The sequence below is a fragment of the Annulohypoxylon maeteangense genome (genome assembly GCF_022496945.1).
Source record: "Annulohypoxylon maeteangense strain CBS 123835 unplaced genomic scaffold GGS22scaffold_24, whole genome shotgun sequence".
NCBI lineage: Eukaryota > Fungi > Ascomycota > Sordariomycetes > Xylariales > Hypoxylaceae > Annulohypoxylon > Annulohypoxylon maeteangense.
The window spans coordinates 217103-241790 of NW_025953271.1; the positions used below are offsets into that span (position 1 = coordinate 217103).

The following is a 24688-nucleotide window of genomic DNA, read 5'->3' on the forward strand; positions in this document are numbered from 1 at the left end:
AGACGAAAGCCTTCAACGACGATTCCTACAGTACTAGGTACCCCTCAGTCGACGTTCCATCTAATAACACCATGCAATGAATGTACTGTACTCCAATGTATATACCTATCACCATCATCGACCGATAGGTTGGAATTGGTAAGTCTTGGGACAAGGGACAAGGATCAGGTATTTCTGCAGCTCTCAATGGCTTCTGTACCCCGGTGCCTCGTGTCTTTTCTGGGGCTTTGACCCTTACCGTATACCCATATTCCATATTACATACCTCATCATTTATCTCTTTTTTTTTTCTTTGAGATCGACCCTGGTTGCATGAATACCGTCGCGTCTGCAAGTGATCGGGCTTATTCCGAATATCGTTCTGCTGATCCCTAAGCCTTAGATCTCCTATATAAACCTTGGCCATCCCTCACCTAGTCATACATACCCTTCTTCTATTTAGTATTCGTCGACATCATATCATAGGATAGGTTTCTTGGCACAACATCAATATCTCATCCCGCCATGAGTCGCTTCGCGTTCAAGAAGCCTGAAGAGGAGGCCGGCAAGGCTTGGCCGGCCATCGCCATCGGCTTTTTCGTAGCCTTCGGTGGTGTTTTATTCGGGTAAGTCTTAACGAAATCCTCTGCACCATGTATTGGTCTAGAGTATACCTACACAGGTGCTGGAGGTGTTTGGGCTAACTTTGGATATGCAGTTATGATACCGGGACGATCAGCGGTATCCTAGCCATGGATTACTGGCAAAATCTATTCTCGACAGGCTACGTGAATACGAAAGGTCACGCAGACGTTTCACCCTCTCAATCGTCTGCCATCGTGTCGATCCTATCGGCGGGTACTTTCTTCGGCGCTTTAGGATCGCCGATGTTCGCTGATACGATAGGAAGACGTTGGGCTCTCATCGCTTCCTCGTGGGTGTTCATTCTCGGCGTTATATTGCAGACCGTAGCTACGGCCTTGCCTCTGTTCTTAGCTGGTCGGTTCTTTGCCGGTCTTGGTGTCGGTTTAATTTCCGCTCTTAGTAAGTCCTCGTATACCGATGCCGACTTCTATTTGGACAGGACTAACGTGTAGTTCAGTTCCCCTATACCAGAGTGAGACAGCACCGCGATGGATTCGAGGTGCCATTGTAGGCGCATACCAGTTCGCTATCACGATCGGTCTTCTTTTAGCCGCCATTGTGAATTACGCCACTCAGTACCGCCAGGATACCGGCTCTTACCGAATCCCGATCGCTGTTCAATTCGCGTGGGCCATCATTCTCATCATCGGCATGTTCATGCTGCCGGAAACGCCCCGATTTTTGATCAAGAAGGGTCTACATGACAAAGCCGCTCTCTCCCTGGGCAGACTTCGGAGAATCGACGCTAACCACAACGCGATCCAAGAGGAACTGCACGAAATCGAGGCGAGCCACAACTACGAGATGAGTATCGGCAAGGCCTCGTACCTCGACTGCTTCCGTAGACCCATCCTAAAGCGTCAGCTAACAGGTGTTGGTATCCAAGCATTCCAACAACTCTCAGGTGTGAACTTCATCTTCTACTATTTTATTCAGTTTACCAGTGTATGAAAACATGTCGATCCGGCATTTTTTTATTGGTATTATAGAATGATCGTAGACTCAGGTAAGTAAGAAAGAATGTATCTTCTCGAAAGGCGTGTACGTTTCGTAAGCCTTTGTAGGTATCTTAGAAGCTCGTAGATCTTACTTTTCTTTGGCCATCTCTATCTTGGTCAAGGAAACCTTTATTAATAACCTCAGTAACTCCTATATCAACGATTTAACTTAAAGATACATCAACGTCCATTCTCGGTTAAACAGAAACATCATGCACATCGTATGCTTATTTATCAGCAACCCAATCAGCTCTTTTGAAGGCTTAAGCCTCGAGTCTCCAACTGTAGGATATGGTGCAGTTCCCCTCTAGACTGCAGCTGTGAGACCTCATTTCTTACCTACCTAGTACTTATTTGGTGAGGGGGGATAACAAAGCCCAGCCCAGCACCAGCCTATGTCAGTGACCAAAGCTCATCTGTCGATGAAACAAAGGTCACTGCTCTGCACAAGTGCTATCGAAAGCAAAGCTACCGATTCCATACGCCCCGACAAGCTTCGCACATGCCTTAACACGCGCTTCACAATTACACATATTTCGACGTCTGACAGGACCACCGAAAAGATCTAAAGCAAGCACCTCTAAGCTAACAACAATATCTCGTGTCTCACGCCGAACACATACGCGGTATCTAGCCCTCACCGGGCGCTAGCTAGTCAATACGGAGAACACTCGCAAACACTCTCGAACGCGCAGCTTAGCTTGGGACACAAGGCCTGGCCAGCCTCGCGAACCTCGAAGCAGCTAGATATCAGAGGCGTAAGCGGCCCTACCAATAGCAGGTGTCACCAGGCAGACAATATAATATTGATGGCGGACGTGCCATTGCGCAACGAACTCCAACCTAACAATGTGCTATCACATACTACATACAAAAGAGGAGATATTCTGTTCCTGAAGCCACCCCTCGGCATGGATACATGCTTTCATAAACCGCCGTCGATCTGTCCAGACTTCTCACGACAAATTATAGAATCGATCTATCGATCGTCGATATTTGCGTGATGCACGTACCCTTGAAATCTCCTTACCTATAACGAAACTTTACGTATTCAGAGCCGGGAGGCACACAGAAGCATCCAAATGCGTCGGTATATCGGCTGCTATCCCACTTGCCGCCCCGCTCTTAGCTGCGTAGATAGATCACGTACCTAGTACGCCACCCCACCGTACGATCGGAACTTACCTCCAAACAAACACGAATCAACTCATACACCCTAACCACGGCTTTACCGGTCTCCCCAAGGGGTGCCGCGCATCGATTAGCAAGACGGATCAGAAATGTAAAGGTACTGATACTGGTTCCATAAACATTCACCTATATTCCCGAAGGGAATACTACGGTTTAACTAGCAGAATGAGCAAAAATTATAAAACGATTCGAATATCACCCGATAGGTTATGTTTGCATAAAACTTTAATTTTTAATTATATTTTTAGTTTTATTAAAATACAATTAATAATATATATAATTATATAAAGAGTAATGATAGCCGCGCAGTATGGGGTTCGGCTAAGTTCCCGCGCAGTAGCGCTAAAATAGCGCGTTCGAAAGAGTACCTTTTTGCCCATACAAAGCCCCATACGACGAGATGTACTCTCAAAATCGGCTTTTCGCGCTATCTCTCGCTAGCGCAATTGAACTTGTACACTTTCCAAAGAGTCTACACCTGACTTTTCTCTTGTATTAATCTCTCTTCAGGGCTCCTTTTTCTATTAAATCTCCGATTGAACTTTTCAAACGTGACTTGATTAAAAGCTGTTGAATTGGTCTATCTACTGTTTAAAAGGTTGATCATTTAGAACCTGTTTCGATCCTGAAAGCTGGATCGAAAGGGGATATCTACTTTCAGTTTCTGGCTGTTGATCCTGTTGCCCTCATTGCGATCTGACTTAGATTCAACGATGCAACAGCCTTTTCAGTCCCGAATTCGATGCAACTACGTTCATTTAATTCTTCCTTTCGATGCGATTACGTTAATTGTAATCATTAAAGATTTAAACATGGATTGATTAAGAAACAATTAATTAAAGATTAATGTGTGTACATGTTGAAAATAAGGTTCGAGACTAAAAACGGTACATGGAAATACACCTAATTTGTACGGGACAAAATGTACACCGTTCTTCGACATTTGTTTCATCCGATACTGCGCGGGAAATTAGCCGAACCACATACTGCGCGGCTAGCATTGCTCTAAATTATTTATTACTTTTAAATTAAACCGTTTCATATTGCTTACATGGTAAAGTTTAATATGAGGCTCGCGACGTTCGTGACGATTAATGAAAAGTGTTTGTTAAATTTTTTATAGAAAGACCACCGGTCTGCGTATTCTAAAAATAATGTATCGCCGTCACTCATTTATCAGCTCCGCCCTTTAATAACATATTCGCCCGCCTCGACAACACTGTCGTAATTCTCGATCACAACGGTCCAGATCTTATCGCAATCATGTGACAAAACAAGATTACATTCACAAAGGTGCCTCTAACGCGGTAGATCTTCAGTACTCAGTCGAGTCTAGGTCGGCATCCGAGCCAGCCATAGCCGCACGACCTAGCCGGCGGCGCCCATCACCTAAAGTGCGCGAGAGCGCTGCGCACCGTGAGAAAGAGCTTCTCGGAATCGATCGAGGCGAGGTGGTGATCCTGATTAAGATAGGAGTGCGGGAATAACGAGGAGAAGAAGGGCATCAACGCTAGGCTCCCAGGCACACCCAGGTCCCTCCAGAGTCTATGGCCGAGTAACGCGGTAGTAGGGAATATGGAGCAGTCGAACGTAGATCGCAGAGCGTTCAGATCGAAGCCGCAGAGGGACCACTCCACCAAGAACGCCGACGGCTTCATCCCGATCCGAACCAACGCCTCGGTGACCTGCTCCGGCGTCATGCCATGCGTCCGGCCGGACAGGTCACGAAAATCGTAAATGCGAGCAAGTTTCGCAAACATATGAGGCCTGATACGCTGTCGGAGCTGGCGTTGCGCGAGCCCATGGTCCACCGGCGTATGCAACAAAAGCTCTCCAGACGCGGACCGTATCGCCAGCTCGCATACTACGAAGGCACGCCGCCAGTAGTCGTAAACGGACTCGGTATCGACAAAAAATACCGGCGATAGCCCTGGCGCCCCTAACACGGCGTCTCTCACGGCGTTCCAGCGTCGGCATACTAGCTCTCTCGCCGTGCAAGATCTTGCGAAGTCGGCCAAGTACTCAGGCGGCACAACCCTGGTCGCGCCCAAGCGACCCTCACCCCTAATGTTGATGCGAGTGAGCTGATCCGCATGATATTTGCAGTGCCACAACGCGGCCACGGGCTTGCGGCACCCTCTCCTGCGGCAAAGATGCACGCCGCCCACGGTATATTTCCCTTCCGCCACCCAGGAAGATATCTTATTTCGCAACGACGCGCATCTGAAACAAAACGGCAGGATCTGAAGCTGCTTTACCCCGCCACGTCTAACGGAGCTTCTAAAGTAAGCTGTATCGGACGTGATGACAGTGCCGAACGGGCAAGGAAAGTATCCGTGTCTCCAAGTCAGCCCTTCACAAGGCGTCGGATCAAGAGAGTCGAAGGTGACGCGAGCGCGTTGCAGCGCGACGGCCATGCGCGCTCTGTGGGCACCGAGCAGGCCTTCCGCGCGTCCGTCGGGCTGGTTTCCCAATTCCTCGTTTTCGTCTCCGCTCTCGCCGTCGTCGAGGACGTCGTCCTCCTCCCGCCGCTGTCCCTCCTCTTCGTCCGAGAAGGCGTACTCGTCATCCCCACCTTCGGCGTCGCTAAGCATGTCTTCGTCGTCGCCCTCTACGACCGAAAGCCACTCCGCAGGTTTGCTGCCGTTGTGCTCGTCCGCCGCCGCGCTAGGCACGGATATGGTCAGGTCAGGGACCACGTCTGGCATCTCTCCCGGTACGCCACCTAGAGTCAAGCCTGCCTTGCGGCACCAGCGGACGTACGTCGTGGATAAGTCGGGGGGGCCGTCCTGTCGACCGAACCATACCGGATCGCCGACAACGTGGCACGTATGGCGGCGAAAGCCGTTTCGAAGAAATACCCCCCCACACGAATCGCAGCAGCACAAGTTTCTCATCGCGCTATACGGCTTTAGGACGGCAGACCTTTTGCCTCTACAATCGCTCACGTGCTTGGCCACTGCCGACCCGGAAAACCCAGCAACTCCGCATATCGGACACACATATGTCCCATACCGATCTTGCGAGATCCTCGATCCTTCGCAGCGCAGCGCGTGCTTCCGAGCAGCTGCCGGGGTTGAAAACGCGCGCCCGCAGCGAGCCAGGCAGGGGAACGAATTCGTGTCGGAGAGACCTGCACACTTGCGCTGGTGCGCTAGCGGCCTCTTCTGTAAGCAGAGGCAGCGGTGGCAGCGACGGATTCCTTCGTAATTATACACGGCTACCCTGCCGGCGGCTATGGCGGATATGGGCTGTAGAACATGGTAATGCGTGCCGTATGGGAGGTGCGAGGTCGAATTTTCTGCTAAGGTAGCCATCTCACGAGCGTACGAGCAGATGTGCCGTGGTAACCTTAGGAGCGTCTCTATGCAACCTGCTATGATCTGGCAAACTACAAAGAACTGTCGAGCACCGGACCGCGGCTTGAGACATTGGAAGGCAATCGCACCAGAACGTAGAAGGCTGCCTGAGATTCGAAAAGCAGTAGCGACAGACATCAAGAAGTCGCCAGAAAGACCTAAGCAGCTCTACGCCCTCCTTTACAAAAGGCGGTTCCGCTCCTCCATCCAAAACCAGACATAGCGCTCAACAGTACCATGCAAACCCAGTACCGTAACGGCGGATCCTTCAATAGGCGCTAACACCTACCCGGCTCGCAGGAGAAAGAAAAAATCAGCCAGCCGTCAACATGACAGACGCGAACCCTCCAACAAAACTCATTGTACCAAGAGTCGCAGGCAAGCTCAGCTCGCCTCTAGTAGTCCAGGTGAGCCCACGGCCGTCTCGCAGGCCTTTGACATCTTGCCGGCTGACCTTTGACATGTGCAGTGCACGACGTGCGGTGCGATCGGCCGCGGCTCCCCCTCGTGCCACGCAATCTTCCGCTGGGAGAATAACGAGCGCGAGCAGCTTTCCCTGGCCCGCGCCGAGCTTTTGCCGATCGCGCTGCGAGACGTAGGAGGTGCGGAACACAGATTCGAGAGCATAGGACCCGTCATGCACGAGAAAGAAAGTCTGAGGGTGTGGCGCGCCAGATTTTTGCTTAAGGCGATGGGGCCTCGGCCTCGGCCGCAAAGGGCGCTCCAGACCGAGCGGAGCCGAAGCCGACCACGTTTCAAGTGGGCTGACAACTTCCACCTCGTCGGCCAGAATCTTAAGTATGCGGTCCCTCTCACGGGCGCGAAAGAGCTGAGGTTACGAGACGTCCGTGGGGAGTGGCATGAGCTCTCCTTCGGCGGCGGCGCCACTCCCGAGGGTAGGGTATCGTCGTGGCGCGCCATGGTGATCCGAAACGTTATTGGCGGCTTCAGCACAGTATTTGGTAAGTATCCGTGGCGGGCCCAAAGGATGCCGACGCTGACTCGATCTAGGGGGCAAAGGCTTCGCTCTCGGCGAGGACGACCGCGTCGAGATGGAAACGGCTCTCCGTGCGTACGTCGCTACCCACGACGCCGGGCTGACCCTCAGAGGGCATCTGCAAGAGTTCCAGCGGTTCCTGGTGGCCAGGATTACCGATGCTCCGCTCCGGCTCCAGATCTGCGGCCCCAACTTCCCGGACTACATGCTCAGTCTCGTTACCTCGTCCAAATACCCCTCCATTACAATCCAATTCCAAAACCTGCGCTGGGACGGCCAGTTGTGCCGCCACTTCACAAGAGCCTCGCGCCGGCAATGGATACGGAAGCTCGCCGTGTCTTGCTTTCAGCAAGTCAAGGGAGAGGGCTGTGTTGTATACTTATACTACATGTGGTGGTCGTATTGTAACGTGCTCCTTGACGCTCCGCTCCCTAGATTCCGGAACGAGATCCTACGAGATAAAGAGATTCGCTTATTAGTAGAGAAATTAAACGATTTCAAGTGGACCATAAACGGCCGACCTTAAAAATACCCGTTAATTCAATTAATATATCAAAATTATTTTAATTAATTTAACTTAAGTTTTTTTTATAAGTCAAAGAACTTTTGTGGTGAGACCTTAATGCCCGAGTTTTACGAGGGTTAAGTAGATCGATTAGTAAATAAGTCCTTAGATCAGTTATTCGATCAGTTATTCGATCAGTCGAACAGTTAATAAATTAATCAGCAAATTCGTTCAATTGTCTACTAGTAAGTCAATCCTAAATTTAGTCCTTAGATCAGTTCGGAAGTCAGTTCAAAGGTAGGTCCGAAAGTCAGTAAATCAGTCCCAGGATTAATCGAATAGTCAGTTCAAAAGTAGGTAAGTGGGTAGGTAGGTCAATCAAAGATCAGTAAAATCGAAGATTAGGTAATCAATTGAAGGGGATGCACCCAATGAGAGAGCGCGGGGATCGTGGGAGCTTACGTACTAGGTAGCAGGAGTTGTATTAATAATCAAGAGGAATTACCTAGTACCTACTCAGAATGGAATCAGAAAAAGTGTCCCATGTGCTAATCTTACTATTTGCACTGTCACTAAAACTATCCCCCTTGTTACACAACAGGTATTTTCTACCAATTATGATGAGTATACTGGGTATAAATTGCCAATATAAGCACAGCAAAGGATACTTACTTGCACAGTCCAATACAGTAGGATTAGCACATGGGCGGTCTTTTCTGACTCCATTCTGCTACTTCTAGTACGGGACTCGGGACCCTGGAATCGAGATGACTAAGGTGACTAAGCAGTCCTGGGGTGCCAGGTGGTTGGGTGGAAGGAAGTACATAGATTAGACCCACATATTCGAATTCCTTATCTAATAAAAAGTAGCCAGGATTATCGTAACGCATTGACCACTTTTTGACGCTGGGTTCGAATCCACCCGCGACCTTTTTTTTTAAACTGAATTCATTATATAAGGTGTTTATAAAACTGCTGTCAAGTCAAGTGTCTGACCTGACCTGGGAGGAGACTTAGATGACTAATCTTCGATCGACTATTCCATTAATCGATTTATTTATATAAAAGTTCAATCAGTTCAATTAGTTCAACCAGGTTAAAGGTCAAGTTCCTGACCTAGCTTAGGAACACCTGACAGTTTATATAATTAAAAGATTACACCTGAATCTTGATCACTAATTACAAAAGGGGTTAAAAGGGAAATTAAGGGATCGGCAGGGATTAGCAGGGGTTTATAATGGGGTTAGCAAAGGAGAATCGAGGGATCAGGGCTAGGTCTAGATCTAGGTTCGTAAGAGTAAATAAAGGAACGGGTCCGGGATAGGTTGAAAGGAGGGGAGGGGGGGTTATTATTAAGTATACGAGAATAGTTGATTGAACCTTGTTACGATCGCGAAACGATATAAAAAGGTTCAAAAGGTTGAACGTATCGAGGAATCGAACCTCCGTAACGGAGAAAGTGAGTAACGGGTAAACGTCGGACGATTCGTAAACTTCGGGTTATTGTGACCGCCGACCAGGGGGTCCTCCAGTTTTATTAATAATTATGAAGTTTCATTATTTCCCGTTATGGTAAGAAAAAAATGAAGAAAGCAAGAATAAAGTCTACGCAAGCCTCGCACTTGGACCAACCCAAGACCACCGGCGACCGCTATCGAATGACTAGGACATCAACGAGGCATTTGATCCTCCCACTGTTTGAGCTGCTTCGAGCCCTCCCCGTACATCTCCTTCAGAATGCCCTGCCAGATCGCCCACGATTTGGCTGGAGAAAATTTGGCGCGGTCATTATCCAAGTGAGCCGCTATTTCCTCATCGGCCCCTATGCCCTGGTCCGCTCCCGTCAACTGCGCTGAGGCGGCGGTCTCCCCCTCCTGCCGCATCTTTCTCGGTCGACCTCTCCGCTTACGAACTGACTTTTCTTCCACCGCAAGGGGGGATGTTGCGTCTCCCCCACGTTCCTCTGGGACCGCGCTTCCTTGCTCCGAGGACTCTTCTAGACTGGGGGTGGGACGACTCTCCGGTTGTGGATGGCGTGCCGAAACTTGGTTTCCCGGGCGGAACGGGAAATCTCTACTTGTCGAAGGAGCCAAGACATCTAGCAGCAGGGTTAACCCTCTAAGGTATACATGCCTACCGCTTGATGAGCCTTACCTGACATTTGCAACTCGCGATCACGGGGCTGAAGCAGGTGAGTCCCGGCCTCTCCTTTCTCGGTTACATTCCCGAGCCCTAGGAAGGCTGATCGTTTCTCGGGGGGGCGGGGTTCGGTCGTCGCCACAGGAGATGCCGCTTTCCGTGTCCGAGGGGATTTTAACGGCGAGAGCGCTACCTGCGGAGGATTGCTTTGAAACCTCTATGGCGTGTTAGTGAGGCGCACCTTCAGGACCTCTGAACGAACTACACTAACGTGGATCAACGCTTCTGCGAGCTGTGGGGAGGTTTTGATTGCTTTCGCGGAGATTCCCGCAACTTGTTTCTTTTGTGCCATACTGCGATGATTGCATAGTATCTTTCCAAGGGGTTCAACATATTCTTCTTTATATTCCATGCCGTACGAGTTGAGCGTTAGGTAAGCGCGCTGCTTGCCTATGGAGATGCCCTGGGCGCGGGGGAGGCCTGGGTCGCCTTCTAGAAGTAGGAGGTACGCGGTTGCGGTTTGAGTGGCGTCTCTGTAGAATACTTGACCTGACGCAGAAGAGCCGCTGGCTACGTTAACCCAAGAGGGCCAGGGGTTGTTTGAAGGCCTACCCATGGACGGCGGTGTGTGGTGACGAGCGAGCCGGAGAAAGAAGTACACTCTCCTAGTAACCCAAAATGTAAATGGGTAGCATGAGGACGTTGCAAAAAAATCCGTTGGCGAACAAAGCGAGGATTCGTTCCTGGCGAGCCTGTGGAACCTATAAAGTGTGTCGGATTTCACCTCCGACCCGCAACGCTGCAGCTACCCGCCGGAGTGCAGCGGGCTTGATGGGAGCAAGAGGCACTTTTGCAGGAGAGAGAGAGAGCGAGAGATGTTTGCTCGGCGTGGACAAATTTATAAATCGCGGATAAAATTGATCAATTGTCAAGCATCAACGGTAAATATGAGCAAGCTACCTTACAAACTCTCGTACCAGCGCTCATCCCACGTCCGGCCACCGCCGAGCAGCTCTGTTCTGGCACTCTCCCAACCAGCTACTTGGAAGAGTCGAGTTAAGCATCCCGGTAATAAGTTAGAAGTAACTTTTCCGTGACGATTCGACTCATCTCATTGTCTGCCCACGGATAGTGATGATTTTTCGCCAGCGACTCGTAATACTGACGTTGCTCTGGATTTTCTTCGTCCCGTGTAAGCGCTTTGAAGGCTATTATTAGTCTTGTCCAAGGAAACCAGCCCAGAGGGGAAAATAGATGTGCTGGGTCTAAAGGGGACGGGAGTAGGGGCCGGCAGTTAGGGAGCGCGCTCAAGCACCGGTAGTCCCAACTACTTCCGCCACGGCCTCCGGTATAGCAAATCATGATCCCATCTTGTCGTTTGTCCTCCGTAATGCCGAATTCCTTAAGTCTATCCGCGACGTCAGCCTCGTACGTCCCATAGGTGCGTTGGCTCACGTCTGCTGTTCGGTATTGCTTTTTTACGTATGTGTAGCTGAGGGGTCGACATCCAATGGTGGCTTCGAGGATGGTCATGCGGTGGTCTATGGTGATGAAGAGATGTCCCTCCATATGAGGTGGACATGTAGGGTCACAACGCGGTGCGTCTGCCTTGAGCATGTGAAACGCGAAAATTCGGGTTTTTGATTCATCAGGACCGCGCGTTTTCGGGGAATGTAGAGCCTCGACGTCTCCATATATAACCCAGGGAAGCGTAGGTTCCTGTCGGCCTAAACCCGTTTTCTTAAGCAGCTGCCACCTAGGGTCTAGGAGGCTGAAGCCGGCTTTTCCATAAATTTCGAGAGTTTGGGCGAGATGCTTAGAGAGAAGCTCTGCGTCTGCGTTCGTAAATAAGCGATGTGTGAGGATTCTCTGCGTTAGCGAGGGGTATTTCTCTAAGGTAGCTTTTGCGTGGTTGCGTTCGCTAGCTGCCTTTCTTGCAATACCGTCCCAATCCAGGCCGTCAACCCAGGCTGCCAGGTCTGAGCTCGGCCGCTTGCGCGGAGGGTCGGGGGCAATCAATTGAGTAGGCGGGGAATATCTCAGCTTGAGCATTTGGCGTTTGCGCCGTGGTGCGCGAGAGAGAACAATGCCCTCGGCTTGCTGTTTTTGTGATAGGTATTGCACAAACGGATCGTCGGTGCATTTCCAAGTGCGCCAACTTCTTGTAAAGTACCCTGCTACCCTCACGAGAGGCGGCCCACCAGGGGCTAAGCCCATTAGTTGGTAGACCTTTTCGGCTAAGTGCGCGGAGCCTTGCCTTTTCCTTATCTTCAAAAAGCTCTGATATATCTGGAAGATGGTGGCCCCGTCGTTGAGGCAAGCTTCGCAGGCGGCCTTGAGCGGCTCCAGGTGCAATCGGCCATTCCATCTAGGTCCCGCACATCCAGAGTAGTCCTGGATAGGAGGACGCATGATCCGATCAAGGTCTGTAAGACCTGTCGCGTGCCACGCCGAAATCCACCGTCGAAAGGTTAGCGGTGTCTCCGTATACGAGCCTAGACAGTAGATCCGATACCCAACCACCCTGAGAAACTGGGCGAAAGAGCCGGGCCGGCCGGCGAGACCCCAATCGGGGAAGTAGCGCATCACATCTGATATCGCGCGCTTCATATTGGGCAGTTCGAAATTGGTCTCAGTCTCGTCCTGCTGCGGCAGCGTTTCCGCCTCAACTGCTGTTCTATTCGCTATACGGAGGAAGAACTCAAAGATCGACCAGGTTTCTGTTTCCTGGTGGTTGGGAATCTGTCGAAATCGATGAGCGACGTTTTGTAGGGCTTGATTTAGGCTAGAGCGTGCTTGGGTCTCCCTTTCAAGAAGCCGAAAGAGATCCCTCTGCTCAGACAAGCTCCAGCTGTGGTGGTTTGTGAAGGGTGGGAAGTCGGACCCCAGGGTCGCTCGCAGCATCTCATTTCGTTTGCGCGATATCCAATGAATTTCGTCGGCAGTGTGTTTCCTGCTAAAGTGATTTTCCAATACGGAACGTCTGACAAAGTAGCGGTAAGAACGTTTAATGCCATTGTGGATGCCCATAAGTTCGATATTTGCGGACGCCCTGCAATGCTCTTCCCACTCCTCTGTACCTTCGCCCTTTTGGAATATTGGCAGGTAGCCGTCAAGCTTTCCGTTTAACAAGTGGATGTTGTCCACAAATTCGAACTTGACGCCAAGTCTCTTGGTGTCGAATTCCCACCAGTCCTCCTCCGAAACCTTATCGAAAAAGGCAATTCGTAGCCCTCGGAATGTGCTGTGATAAAACTTGGGCGCAACAATCCGGGAGACGATGTCGTTACGCAGATAAACGTTGTGGCAGTTTCCGTTCATGTCAAATATGGGGAAACTGTTCGTAATCGACACGTCGATGTTGTCGAGCTCGACCAGGTGACGATTATCCGCGGCTTGGAAGCCGACCCCGGACCCTAGACAACCTTTTGCACATGATCGGCACTGTATTGTATATCGTTAGTAGGCAATAGGTAGAAGGAAGGTTGAGCCTTACTCACTGTGAAGCACGGTTCCATGTTCATTAAAATGCTGTTAATACGCTCGCTTAAGCACCTAGTAGTTTTATACCTAAAAAGACGTATATGCTTTAAGGAAGGTCATTCGGGTGATGTCATTATGTCGCCGGCAATCGAAACGTTAATACTTCAAGTTTACGAAAAGTTATCTTAGTAAGCCTAGCTTACGATTATACCTATTTAACGCCATATAATATTAACGCCATAAGTAAAAAGGTCCGTACGAATGTCTATATCTGCAGTGTCAGCCACAAGGTGGCGAAGCCCCGCTTTCAAACGGTACATAATTTGCAATACAAATCCTCATATAAACTGAAGTACCCCGCCACAGTACAAGAACACCAAAAACACCACGACTTCAACCAGCTATTTCTCAATCAAAGCTGGGTAAAATCTTTCGCAATTTCTTATGGATAGAATGTTACTCGAAGGTAAATTGAATGAGCCTGGTTGCATCGATTTTGAACCATGTTTGATTGAGCTATTCCTGTTGAAACTTTGGTAGGAAGTATTTTCCTGTGGCAGGGTTCGGAATACCGGTCGCAAACCTACTTCGTAGTACAGTACTAATCAAGCCAGCTTCCAAGACCTTTCTTTCAATCAAACAGAGGTAGAAGGTGATGCAGTCTAGTTCGTTCGATGAAAAATCAACTAGTCAGTATATGTTTCAGTTTCTAGAAGGATCCGAGACTTTTCGGACGTGAAATAATAATAATTGATTCAAGATGGGAGTTGATGTATCTAGTTAGGTGTGGAATTTAAGGTTTTGAGGCTAAAAAGATACTTGGATTTGTATGTGGAATTGTATGGCGAAAGGTGTACCTTTTTGAGCTCGGACCTCCGGCACAACTTCGGCTCTCCAAAATGGCTCAGCACTGCAGATATAACCGTATACACTGCAGATTTGGTGTTGGTTTTCAAATTTACGAAAAAAAATATTATTTAATATTTAAATACGTGTTGTAAAAACATTAGCGAAAATAAATCGCGAAAACGCCAGTTCGTTACACACCGTTATCGCACATTTCCCTGAAAAGCGAATCCATGTTGTCCCGAGCCTGCTTGTTTTCAATCAAAATGGCATCTACCTTCGACAACTCGCCCTGTACGATAGCCACGTGGCGCATTATTTTCTCTTCCTGATCCTTGAAGATGGCTTCCAAGTCTTTCAGCCGGCCCTCGAATTGGGCCCGGCGGGCGGGAGCCATCTTTCCTGAGAAGTGTTCTGGCGCGATTGATACCACATTCCTGGCAAATTCAAGGGCGAGCTCGCTCAGCCCAGGCTGTGGCCTACCTCCTTCGCGCGGGAGCTGGCTGGAACCCGGGTTTACGGGAGGTCGCGACTCCGCGTATCCGGGAATGAGTTCGAGGTCCGAGCTGGGCCCCGGTGAGCCCTGAGCGAGTCGTTTCCGGGGACGTTCGACGGTTGCCGACAGCGCAGGAGAGCTAGGCGCATGGCTATCGAAAGGCACCTTGTGGAAACGTTAGTAGCGTATCTTTTAGGGACGTAAAATGGGCACAGTTGCAACTCGCCATCTTAAGGTGAGAGCTGAGATTAGGCAAGGCCGTGCCATCGTAGTGCCACACCTTGAGCCGGTCCAGTATGGCAGCCACCAAATCGGCCTTCAGTGTCGAGGGTACGGAGATCTTGAGGATGGCGGTTACTTCTTTGAGCTGCTTCGCTGTCGCGCCTACTAGGTCGACGACGCCACTTCGAGCTGCGCGCTTCAATTCTTCTGGAAAGCCCATGTCCCACATGTGCTCCTCCGCCACCAGCTCAGATCTTTTGAGCGGTAGACCGCCATCCCACGCGATGGCCAACCCTCGGTCAATGCATCTCTGCTGGAGTTCGTCAACAGTTTTGCTGTAGATGGTTGAGCACCGTCCTTGCGGAGTAGGCTTCTCGGGAGAAGGGAGAGGGGCGTTGTTGGACGCCATTCCTAATGTTGGCTGTCGGTGATGAGAAGACTAGCATGGGAGTAGGAGAGGAGCATCCGGGAAAACGGGCGACGGCGTGCAGGCACGGCAACAGTGTATATATGCCGGCAGGGAGCCAGGAAGTTCAGATCTGTGAGCAGGTGGGGTTTCTCTAAGTTAGAAACTGCTGAGTCCGTCCAGACTGGCCGCTGGTCGCCACGAACGCAATGGAATCAGGAGGTACCTTCGGTCGCAACCAGACGCCTTCTGCATTCCCTTAGTTGCCTGTATCAGTTTCAGGAGTGCCCCGCAGTGTGCGAGTGGCATGGCCTGGTTCGTGTTAGAAGCTGCCATCTCCTTCCTTCATCAGCAACTTTCTCTACTTTTAACCTACACTGGTTTTCCGTTTGGGACCTAGAGTCCCTCTCCTCCGCCTTACACTCACTTCCCCTATCAGAAAATCGACAATATGAAAACGAGCGGAGACCAGAGCGGCTACCCGGAGGCTGACTCGTCGCAGCCTTTAATCAACCTGTGGAATAAGACGATCCCCGAGCTGGAAGCCATCGCACAGCCTTATGGAATCTTCGTACAGAAGGTCGGAAATAGTCCGAAGAAGGTCGAGCTAATCGCTCTGATCTTCATACGGCAAATGCAAATCACGGATGCGACACGGGATCACATACTCCCCAGCATCATGACCGCCTGCAAGGGCAACAAGGAGTCAACCGCGTCGTTAGCTAGGCGATTACGGCTAAACCCGCCCGACGTCCAATATCGATGGGTCACGATGCAGCAGATCCTTGCTCGCTACCGCAGAAAGGAGCTCCGCGCCGCTGACCGAGCCGGCCGCTACCGCCAATCTCTCCCCGATGTCGATGTGGACGACGATCTCGGCGGAGCGCCGCGGGGACGCACCCTCCCACTAAAGCATCGAAGCCTCTTCGAAACACCAACCAAGCTCTCGGGCGACGATAGCCAAAAATCAAAACACCGTGGGAACTCACCGCCCAACGTCGAAGCCGGCCTTGCGTTATTGCCCTCCCTGGAGTCTCCGGGCCGTCGCAATACCTCGCCGCTTCGAAGCCGTATCGGGTTTCCCTTGTTCGGCCTGGGAGAAGACTATGGAGCAAGCTTATCGGAACCTAGGTCGCTCTCCCGCAATAGTGAACGCGCTGAGCTCCAGTCAACTAGGTCCGGCGACAGAGGAGGACGCGCGATGGGTATGAAACTCCTCCGATCTCTTTCTTATAAGCTCTCTCAGATACACGTTGCCCAGCTAATCAGAAAACCTGCGAGCAGCCGCCGAGAATCCCGAATCTCCTCTGCACGAGATCACGCCTCATCCGATCCGAGACATCGCAGGAAAGCAGCGCGGAGCGGGCATGGGGAATCCCGAACGTCTACTACCGTCCTCAGCCTACGACGTTCTTAGTGCGAACTCTATAAGCCTGGTAAGCGGGGATAAGGCTGGCGCTCGATCGCCCCCCATCCAGTCTTCACCTCATCACTCTCGCGCGCCAGAAAACGGGGACGACTTATACCCGCGCCGTAACGCGTTCGGGACAAGGGATATCCTCGAGGCGATGGCGGGTATCAAAGACGAGTTGGACGATTGGGAGGAAGATACTGCGGTCGACCGCAAATTTTCGGAGCCGGACCTCCACGATCGGATCCGGGAGCTGTACGACGGGTTGATGGATTGTTTTGACGATCGTTCAGAAATTAAGCTCGAGGCGATCTTCGACGCGGCGGCGGAGATTGGCAAAGAGTTGGACGCCTGGGAGGGGGATATGGGGGTCGATCGTCAAATTTTGGAATCGGACCGCCGCGATCGGATCCGGGAGCTATGCGACGGGTTAATAGATTGTTGTGATAGAGTTGTTTAAGGGGTCGGTTTCGGTTGAAGTAATTCCGTAAAGTAATAACTCTACCCCGAGTATTTTAAGAATGTGTTTAAAACGATAGTTTTTTTCTTTTTACTTATAATCCGTGATATTTACTTTGAGCCTTGCGCTGTATGCGATTTAGTGGTACGCGCGCTGTATCAAAAAAGGGCTTAGCGCTGATTCGAACGCGCTACAGTTTGTACTGAAATGCCGCCTTGTACTCGATGAACTTCAACCACCTTTCCTCGCTTTCAATCAGCGTTTCAGTTTCTAAAAATAAATGCAATCAAAAGCGCTCGATTTGAACTATCTTCTATCCCTTTTGCAGATCTTCAAGTCCAAAATTGATTGCAAGATTCAAGGTAGAAAGCTGGCTGTCACTTCGATCGATTCGAGTCAATCTCAGCCCGCTTCAGGTTCAGTCGCAACCTGTCCCTTCAGTCCAGCCTCAAATCTTGTGCAACCTAGTTCAATCGAAAGCGCATTCCGAGAGTAATTGAAAGGATGTAAATATTGAACTTTTTAGCCCAGTTTGGCTGCGAAACAATTGATTGAAAACATGGCGTGGAGAAAAGATACAAATGTTGGAATAAGGTTCAAAAGCTTAAATTGGGGTACATGGCCGCCCACCAAATTTGTATGAGACAATATGTACACCTTTTCGCCGGCGTTTTTCCGGCCCCATACAGCGTAAACAGCGTTATTTTTTATTAATATTAAAATTTAATATTTTTTAAACATTAATTTTTATTAATAAACCCGAATATTCGGTTTAATAAATTTATATAATAATATATAAATTAAAAATTTATATAATTTTAATATTTTAAATTTTTATTATTTAATAATTTTTTTATTTTTTATAAAATTTTATTATTTTAATAATATTATATTTTAATAATATAATTTAAATTTAAACGTTCGTATTTTAATTAATTAAAAATTTATTAATAAATTTTCGTAATTAACGTAAATATAAAATTTTATATATAAAATAATTATAAATATATATATTAATTTTTTTATTTTTTTTTTATTTTTTAATTTAAATAATTTTTTTTATTTATTTTTAATAAATTAAAATTTATTAAATAAATTAATTAAAAATTTTATAATTAAATAAAATAAATTATATAAAAATTAATATTTATTTAATAAAAATATAAAAAAAAATATTTAAATAAAATTTAATTTTAATAAATTATATAATATTAATCGTAAATATTTTTTAAATAAATAAATATATTAAATTAAATAAAAAAAAATTTTTAATATTTTATTTTTTAATATTTATAAATTAAAAAAATTAAAATTATAATTTATTTAAAATAAAAATTTTTAATTTTTTAAATTATAAAATATTTAAATAAATAAATAAAAAATTATTTAATTAAAAAATAATTAATAATATTATATTATTATTTTAAAAATAATATTAATCGCGTAATATAAAAACCGGATTTTTCCGCGTAATATTTCGTTAAAAATTAAAAATATTTTTTTTCGTATATAAATCGTTATATAATTATTTATATTCGTAATAATTTAATTAATATAAAATAAAAATTTTATTTTAATTATATATTTTTAATTTTAATTTATTTTTTTAACGAAATAAATTAATAAAAATATAAAAAAATTTTTAATCGAAAATTTAATTAATTATAATTTAATTAATATTAAATATATTTATATTAACCGTAAATTAATAAAAATATAAATAATTAAAATAAAAAATATATTTTAATAATAAAATTAAATTTTTTTTTAAATTAAAAATTATTAAATTTATTATTAAAATATACGTTTTAATTTAATTTATTTTTTCGTAATTAATTCGAATTAAATAATTTTACGATTAAATTTATATAAAAAATTTTTAAAAATTTAATTAATTAAAATTAATTATATATTATAAAAAAAATTTTTAATTAAATATTTATATATTTAATATATAAAATTAAAACTTTTTAATTAAAAATTTATTAAATAATTAATATATAATTTTAATTTTAATTACGTTTAATTTAATTAATATTTAATTTTAATTATTATAATTAAAATAAATAAAATTATTTTTAAAAATAATTTCGATTAATTTAAAATTTATATTTTTATTAATTTATTTTATTAAAAAAAATAAATTAAAATTAAATATATATAAATATAATAAAATATAATTAAAATTTTAAAAAATAATAATTAAATTATCGCGAATATAAATAATTATACGGCGATTTATACGCGGGAAAAAATATTTTTAATTTTAACGAAATATTACGCGGGAAAAATTCGATTTTTATATTACGCGGTTAATATTATTTTATTTTAATAATAATAATTTATTAATAATATTTTTAATTAATTAAAATTTTTTTTAAATTTAAATTATATTATTAAAAAAAAAACTTTAATTACGTAATATAAGTATATTAATTAATTTACGTTAACGTATTTAAAAAATATTTAAAACGTTTTTTTAATTTATTTTAAAAAAAACATTAGCCGCGCAATATGGGTACATCGGCTGATTCGCGCAGTAGCGCTAAAATTCGCGCTAGCGCATTCGAAAGGTACCCAGAACGCCCTCTTTCCCTTCAATCCACTTTGATCAATTATTTCTCCTTCACTATGTCTTCAAATATACTATAATTACAATCATTCAATTGCTCTCACGAAGCGCTTTCGAATGAATTAGGTTGCAGGTTTGTATCTATCAAGTAAAAAGAGATATTCTGGATTGAAAAGATTCGGGCAGAGGTAAGGAATTCTAAGACTTCCGATCGCAGTCTTGTAGCGCCTCCAGGTTCAAACTGACTTTTTGTGACGTCACTCCAGTTTGAAGGCATGCGACTTCGATTGTAAATAAGGTAGATTGAAAGCTTTTAATTGATTATAATTATAAAGCTTTTGGGCGTGTATTGAAGGAGAAACAATTGATTGAAACCTGTTGGGCGACTTATGTGTTCCAAAAAGGTACATTGCGGGAAAAGATACATCTTGCCACATATTAGTTTATATTGCGACGGAGGTACCCCCAAGCTATACCTTTTTCGAATTAGCTTTACTGCGCGGATCTAACGATGTACCCATACTGCGCGGCCAAAGTTTCTTTATTTTAATTAATTATTTTTTTTATTATATTTTTAAATTTATTATAATTATAATAATTTAATTATTTTTATAAAACGTTTTTAAATAAATTAAATTATAAATTTATATTTATTAAATAAAAAAAAATATTTTAAATTAAAAAAATTTAAATAAAAAAATAAAAATTTAAAATATTCGTTATAATTTTATAACGTTTTTAAATTTAAATTAATTTTTTATAACGTTACGTTAATTTAAAATAATATAATTTCGATTATAAATAAAATAAATTAAAAATTTTAAATTAATAATAATTATAAAATTTTTAAAAATATATTAAAAAAAAATAATTAATTAAAATTAATTAAAAACTTAAATATTTTAAAAAATATATTAAACGAAAAAATATATTTTATAATATATTAATTTATATAACGTTTAAAATATTTTAAATTATATTTTTTTTTAAATTAATTTTATTATATAAATTTAATAATATATTTATATTACGTAATTAAAAATTTTTTTATTAAAATATAATATTATTAAAATAATAAAAAAAATTTTATATATATTAAATTAAAACGTAATAATTTTATATAATAAAAATATAAATTATAAATCGTAAAACTTTTAAATATATTTTCGTAAATTTTAAAAATAAAATATTATTATAATAAATTATTAATTATAAATAAATATAAATATAAAAAATATATATAATAATATAAATATTAAAAAAAAAAATTTAAAATAAAAAATTTTAACGAATTTTTTTTAAAAATTTATAAATAAATAATTAATTAATATAATAACGTAAAATTTATATTAAAAAAAATATAAAATTATTTATATAAAAAAATAAATAATAATTATTAAATAAAAAAAATTTAAAATAAAATAAAATATAAAAAAAAAATTTTTATATTATATTTTAAATTATATATAAAATGTTTTTTTTTATATTATTTATTATATTTTATTAATTTTTCGGTTTTTTATAAAAAATATTAACGTTTTATTAATTTTCGTTCGAATTTTTTACGAATAAATAATAAAATTATAAAATTATTTTTTTTAAATAATAATAAAAAAAATATAAATTTTAACGTTTAAAAAAATAAAAATTTAAAAAATCGAAATTTATTAACGTTTAAAATAATCGTAATTTTAATAATAAATCGGATTTTTTTTTAATTTAATTAAGTTTTTTCGTATTATTTTTTATAAATTTATAATTTTTATTTTATTAAAATTTATAAAATTTTTTATATTTTATTTATAAATTAATTTTATAATATTTTACGATAAAATTTTTTTATATATTATTAATCGTAAATAACCGAAAATTTTTTTTAATAAATTAAATATTTTAATATTATTTTATTTTTTTATTTATTAATTTATTATTATAATAATTTTTTTATTTCGTACGATTATTATTTATTAATGTTTTTTTTATAATAATATAATTAAACGTAAAAATATAACGTTTATAAAAATTTTAATTTTACGAAATTTTATATAATTAAAATATATTTACGATTTTATAAATTTTTTAATTATTAAAAATATTTAATTCGTATATTATATTTTCGATTTTTTTTATAATTATTAAAAGTTTAGTTTTTTAAATTTTTTATTTTTTATTTTTAATATTAAATAATTAATATTTTTTATATAATTATAAATATATTATTTCGTTTATTTTAAAATTTATATTTTTATATTTTTTATTATATTAAATTTTAACGTTTATAATTATATAATTAATTATTTTTTTCGTTTTTTTTTAATATTATTTTTTAATTATTTCGTAATTAAAAATATTAATTAAAATTTTTAATAAATTAAAAATTATTTTTAATTTAAAATTTAAAACGATTTTATTTAATAATTTTTTAAAAATAAACGAATAAATATTATTAATATTATATTATAAAATTAAAATAATATTAATATATAAAATATTTATTATTATAACGTAATATTATAACGTAAATTTAATTTTTTAATTTTTTTTAATTAATTATTTATTTAAAAATAATACGTAATATTTATTACGAGTTTAATTTTTATTTTCGTGAAAAAAAATTATTATATATTTAATATAAATTTTAAATTACGATTAAATATTATTTTTATTAATATTTTTTAATTATATAATTATATTATTTTTAATAATTATAATGAAAAATTTTAACCGCGTAATATAAATATATTATTAAATTCGCGTAATAAAATTAAATCGAAAAAAATATAATTTAAAATATTTTAAAACTTATATAAATTAATATATCGTAAAATATATTTTTTTACGTAATATATTTTTTAAAATATTTAAATTTTCGATTAATTTTAATTAATTATTTTTTTTAAATATATTTTTAAAAATTTTATAATTATAATTAATTAAAAATTTTTAATTTAATTTATTAATAAAGTAATTTACATTATTTTAAACGAAATTAACGTTATAAAAAATAAGTTTAAACTTAAAAACGTTATAAAATTACGATCGAAAGTTTTAAAATTTTATTTTTTTATTCGAATTTTTTTAATTTTAAATAATTTTTTTAAATTTAAAACGTAAAAATTATAAATAAATTATTAAATAAATTTAATCGAAAGTTTTTAAATAATTATAATTATAAAAAATTTACCCGTAATTTAAAAAAAAAATAATTAATTAAAATAATTTAAAAAAAATAAAAACGTTTTAAATATTTTTTAAATACGTTAATGCGAATTTTAACGTTATTACGCGAATTAAACCATGTATTTATATTACGCGGTTAAAGTTTTTTATTATAATATTTAATTTTCGGTTTTATATATAATATTTTTTAATATTAAAATAACTTTTTTATTAAATTTATATATAATAATAAATAAAAAATTAAAATGTTTATATTTTTTTATAAATTAAAATAAAAAAATTATTTTTATTTTTAATAAATTAATAATAAAATTTTAAATAATTATATAATATAATATTATTAAAAAGTTTATAAAAATTAATTAATTTTTTATTTTAAATTTATTTATTTTATTTTTAAAATAATTAAAATATTAAATAATATATTTTTAAATTTTTTTTAATATATTTTATAATTAAATATATTTTAATTTATAATATATACGTTTAAAATTAAAATAATATTTCGTATTATAAATTAAAATTAAAATTTTTTAAATATAATTTAATAAAATTATAAAATGTTTTTTACCGTTTATTATAATATAATATATTAATTTATTTTTTAATTTATATTTATATTAACGGGTTATATTTTTATTATTTTATTTTATTTTCGTTAAAATTTTTTTTATTTTTTTAATTTTTAATTATATTTATATTCGATTATAATTTAATTACGAAATTTTATCGATATTTTAATTTTTAATATAAAATATATTATTTCGTTATTATTTATTATAATATTATTTACGATATTTTCGAATATTAATTTATTTTTTTATATTTTTTTTAACGTTTAAAATATTATAAATTATAAATAATTTTAATAAAATATTAAATATTAAATTAAATTTATTAACGATATAATATATTTTTAAATTAAATTAAAATAAAAAAATTAAAATAACGATTAATTTCGAATTTATTTTATTTATATTAATCGTTTTTAAAAATATTTAATTTATTATTTTTCGTATTAATTTATAATTAATAATTATTTTAATAATTTTCGTATAAAATTATAAATAAATATAATTTAAATAATATAATTAAATTAAATATATTATTTTTAATTTCGTAATATTATATCGGGATTTTACGCGTATTAAAATTTTTAAAAAATAAATTATTAATTTTATTTTATTAATTTTTATCGGTTAATTATTTTATTTTTCGTTTAAATAAAATATTATAACTTTAAATTTTATTTATTTTAAAATATTAATATTTAAAAAAATTTATCGATTATATTTTTAATAATTTAAATTTATCGAATTATAAAATTATATTTATAAAATTAAAAATAATTTTTTTTTAATTTTATTTATTAATATAATTAAAAATTAATATAAACCGCGATTAATTTAAAATAAAACGATTAATAAAAAAATTATATTAAAATTACGTTTTATACTTTTAAAGTGGGGGCGGAAATCCGAGATTATATATATAAAAAATATAATTTTAATAAATTATATAATTAATAATTTTAACGTTATTAATTACGTGTTTATTATTTCGATATTAATAATTTTTTCTTTTTTTACGCGATTATATATATACTTAAATTTTATACTTTTTTTTAAATCGCTTTAAATTACGATATAACGCGTTTATTTTTTTTTTTCTTTTTATTATTTATTTTTTAAACTTTTTAATTTATAAAAAACATTTATTTTTTTAAATAATAATATAAAAAAAATTTCTTATAAAAATTAACCATTTATTTATTAAAAATGTTTTTTAAACGTATAACG

The 24688-nt window shown here is 39.0% G+C and overlaps 7 protein-coding genes across 7 annotated transcripts; 3 read left to right on the plus strand and 4 right to left on the minus strand.

The window, feature by feature from the left end:
* The first annotated feature begins 368 nt into the window (after positions 1-368).
* On the plus strand, positions 369-1796 carry GGS22DRAFT_81548 (general substrate transporter). The gene is made up of 3 exons (XM_047968175.1): positions 369-605; positions 698-1023; positions 1082-1796. The coding sequence occupies exons 1-3, from the start codon at positions 505-507 to the stop codon at positions 1573-1575; spliced, it is 921 nt and encodes a 306-aa protein (XP_047814492.1). The 5' UTR covers positions 369-504; the 3' UTR covers positions 1576-1796.
* A 2402-nt stretch (positions 1797-4198) lies between these two features.
* Positions 4199-6130, minus strand: GGS22DRAFT_182177 (uncharacterized protein; the record flags this gene model as incomplete). Its single annotated transcript, XM_047963939.1, has 1 exon — positions 4199-6130. The coding sequence occupies one exon, from the start codon at positions 6128-6130 to the stop codon at positions 4199-4201; it is 1932 nt and encodes a 643-aa protein (XP_047814493.1).
* A 349-nt stretch (positions 6131-6479) lies between these two features.
* GGS22DRAFT_174456 (uncharacterized protein) lies at positions 6480-7740 on the plus strand. The gene is made up of 3 exons (XM_047963094.1): positions 6480-6579; positions 6642-7134; positions 7184-7740. The coding sequence occupies exons 1-3, from the start codon at positions 6502-6504 to the stop codon at positions 7693-7695; spliced, it is 1083 nt and encodes a 360-aa protein (XP_047814494.1). The 5' UTR covers positions 6480-6501; the 3' UTR covers positions 7696-7740.
* A 1432-nt stretch (positions 7741-9172) lies between these two features.
* Positions 9173-10649, minus strand: GGS22DRAFT_81599 (uncharacterized protein). Its single transcript, XM_047968177.1, has 3 exons — positions 10085-10649; positions 9829-10030; positions 9173-9772 (listed from the first exon to the last, which is right to left on the minus strand). The coding sequence occupies exons 1-3, from the start codon at positions 10427-10429 to the stop codon at positions 9345-9347; spliced, it is 975 nt and encodes a 324-aa protein (XP_047814495.1). The 5' UTR covers positions 10430-10649; the 3' UTR covers positions 9173-9344.
* On the minus strand, positions 10650-13466 carry GGS22DRAFT_81590 (uncharacterized protein). The gene is made up of 2 exons (XM_047968176.1): positions 13314-13466; positions 10650-13257 (listed from the first exon to the last, which is right to left on the minus strand). Exons 1-2 carry the CDS (start codon positions 13335-13337, stop codon positions 10870-10872), a joined length of 2412 nt encoding a protein of 803 aa, XP_047814496.1. The 5' UTR covers positions 13338-13466; the 3' UTR covers positions 10650-10869.
* An 869-nt stretch (positions 13467-14335) lies between these two features.
* On the minus strand, positions 14336-15269 carry GGS22DRAFT_193039 (uncharacterized protein; the record flags this gene model as incomplete). The annotated part of the gene is made up of 2 exons (XM_047965337.1): positions 14336-14803; positions 14919-15269. 2 exons carry the CDS (start codon positions 15267-15269, stop codon positions 14336-14338), a joined length of 819 nt encoding a protein of 272 aa, XP_047814497.1.
* Positions 15270-15717: 448 nt separating this feature from the next.
* On the plus strand, positions 15718-17137 carry GGS22DRAFT_193040 (uncharacterized protein; the record flags this gene model as incomplete). Its single annotated transcript, XM_047965338.1, has 2 exons — positions 15718-16471; positions 16551-17137. 2 exons carry the CDS (start codon positions 15718-15720, stop codon positions 17135-17137), a joined length of 1341 nt encoding a protein of 446 aa, XP_047814498.1.
* Positions 17138-24688: the final 7551 nt, after the last annotated feature.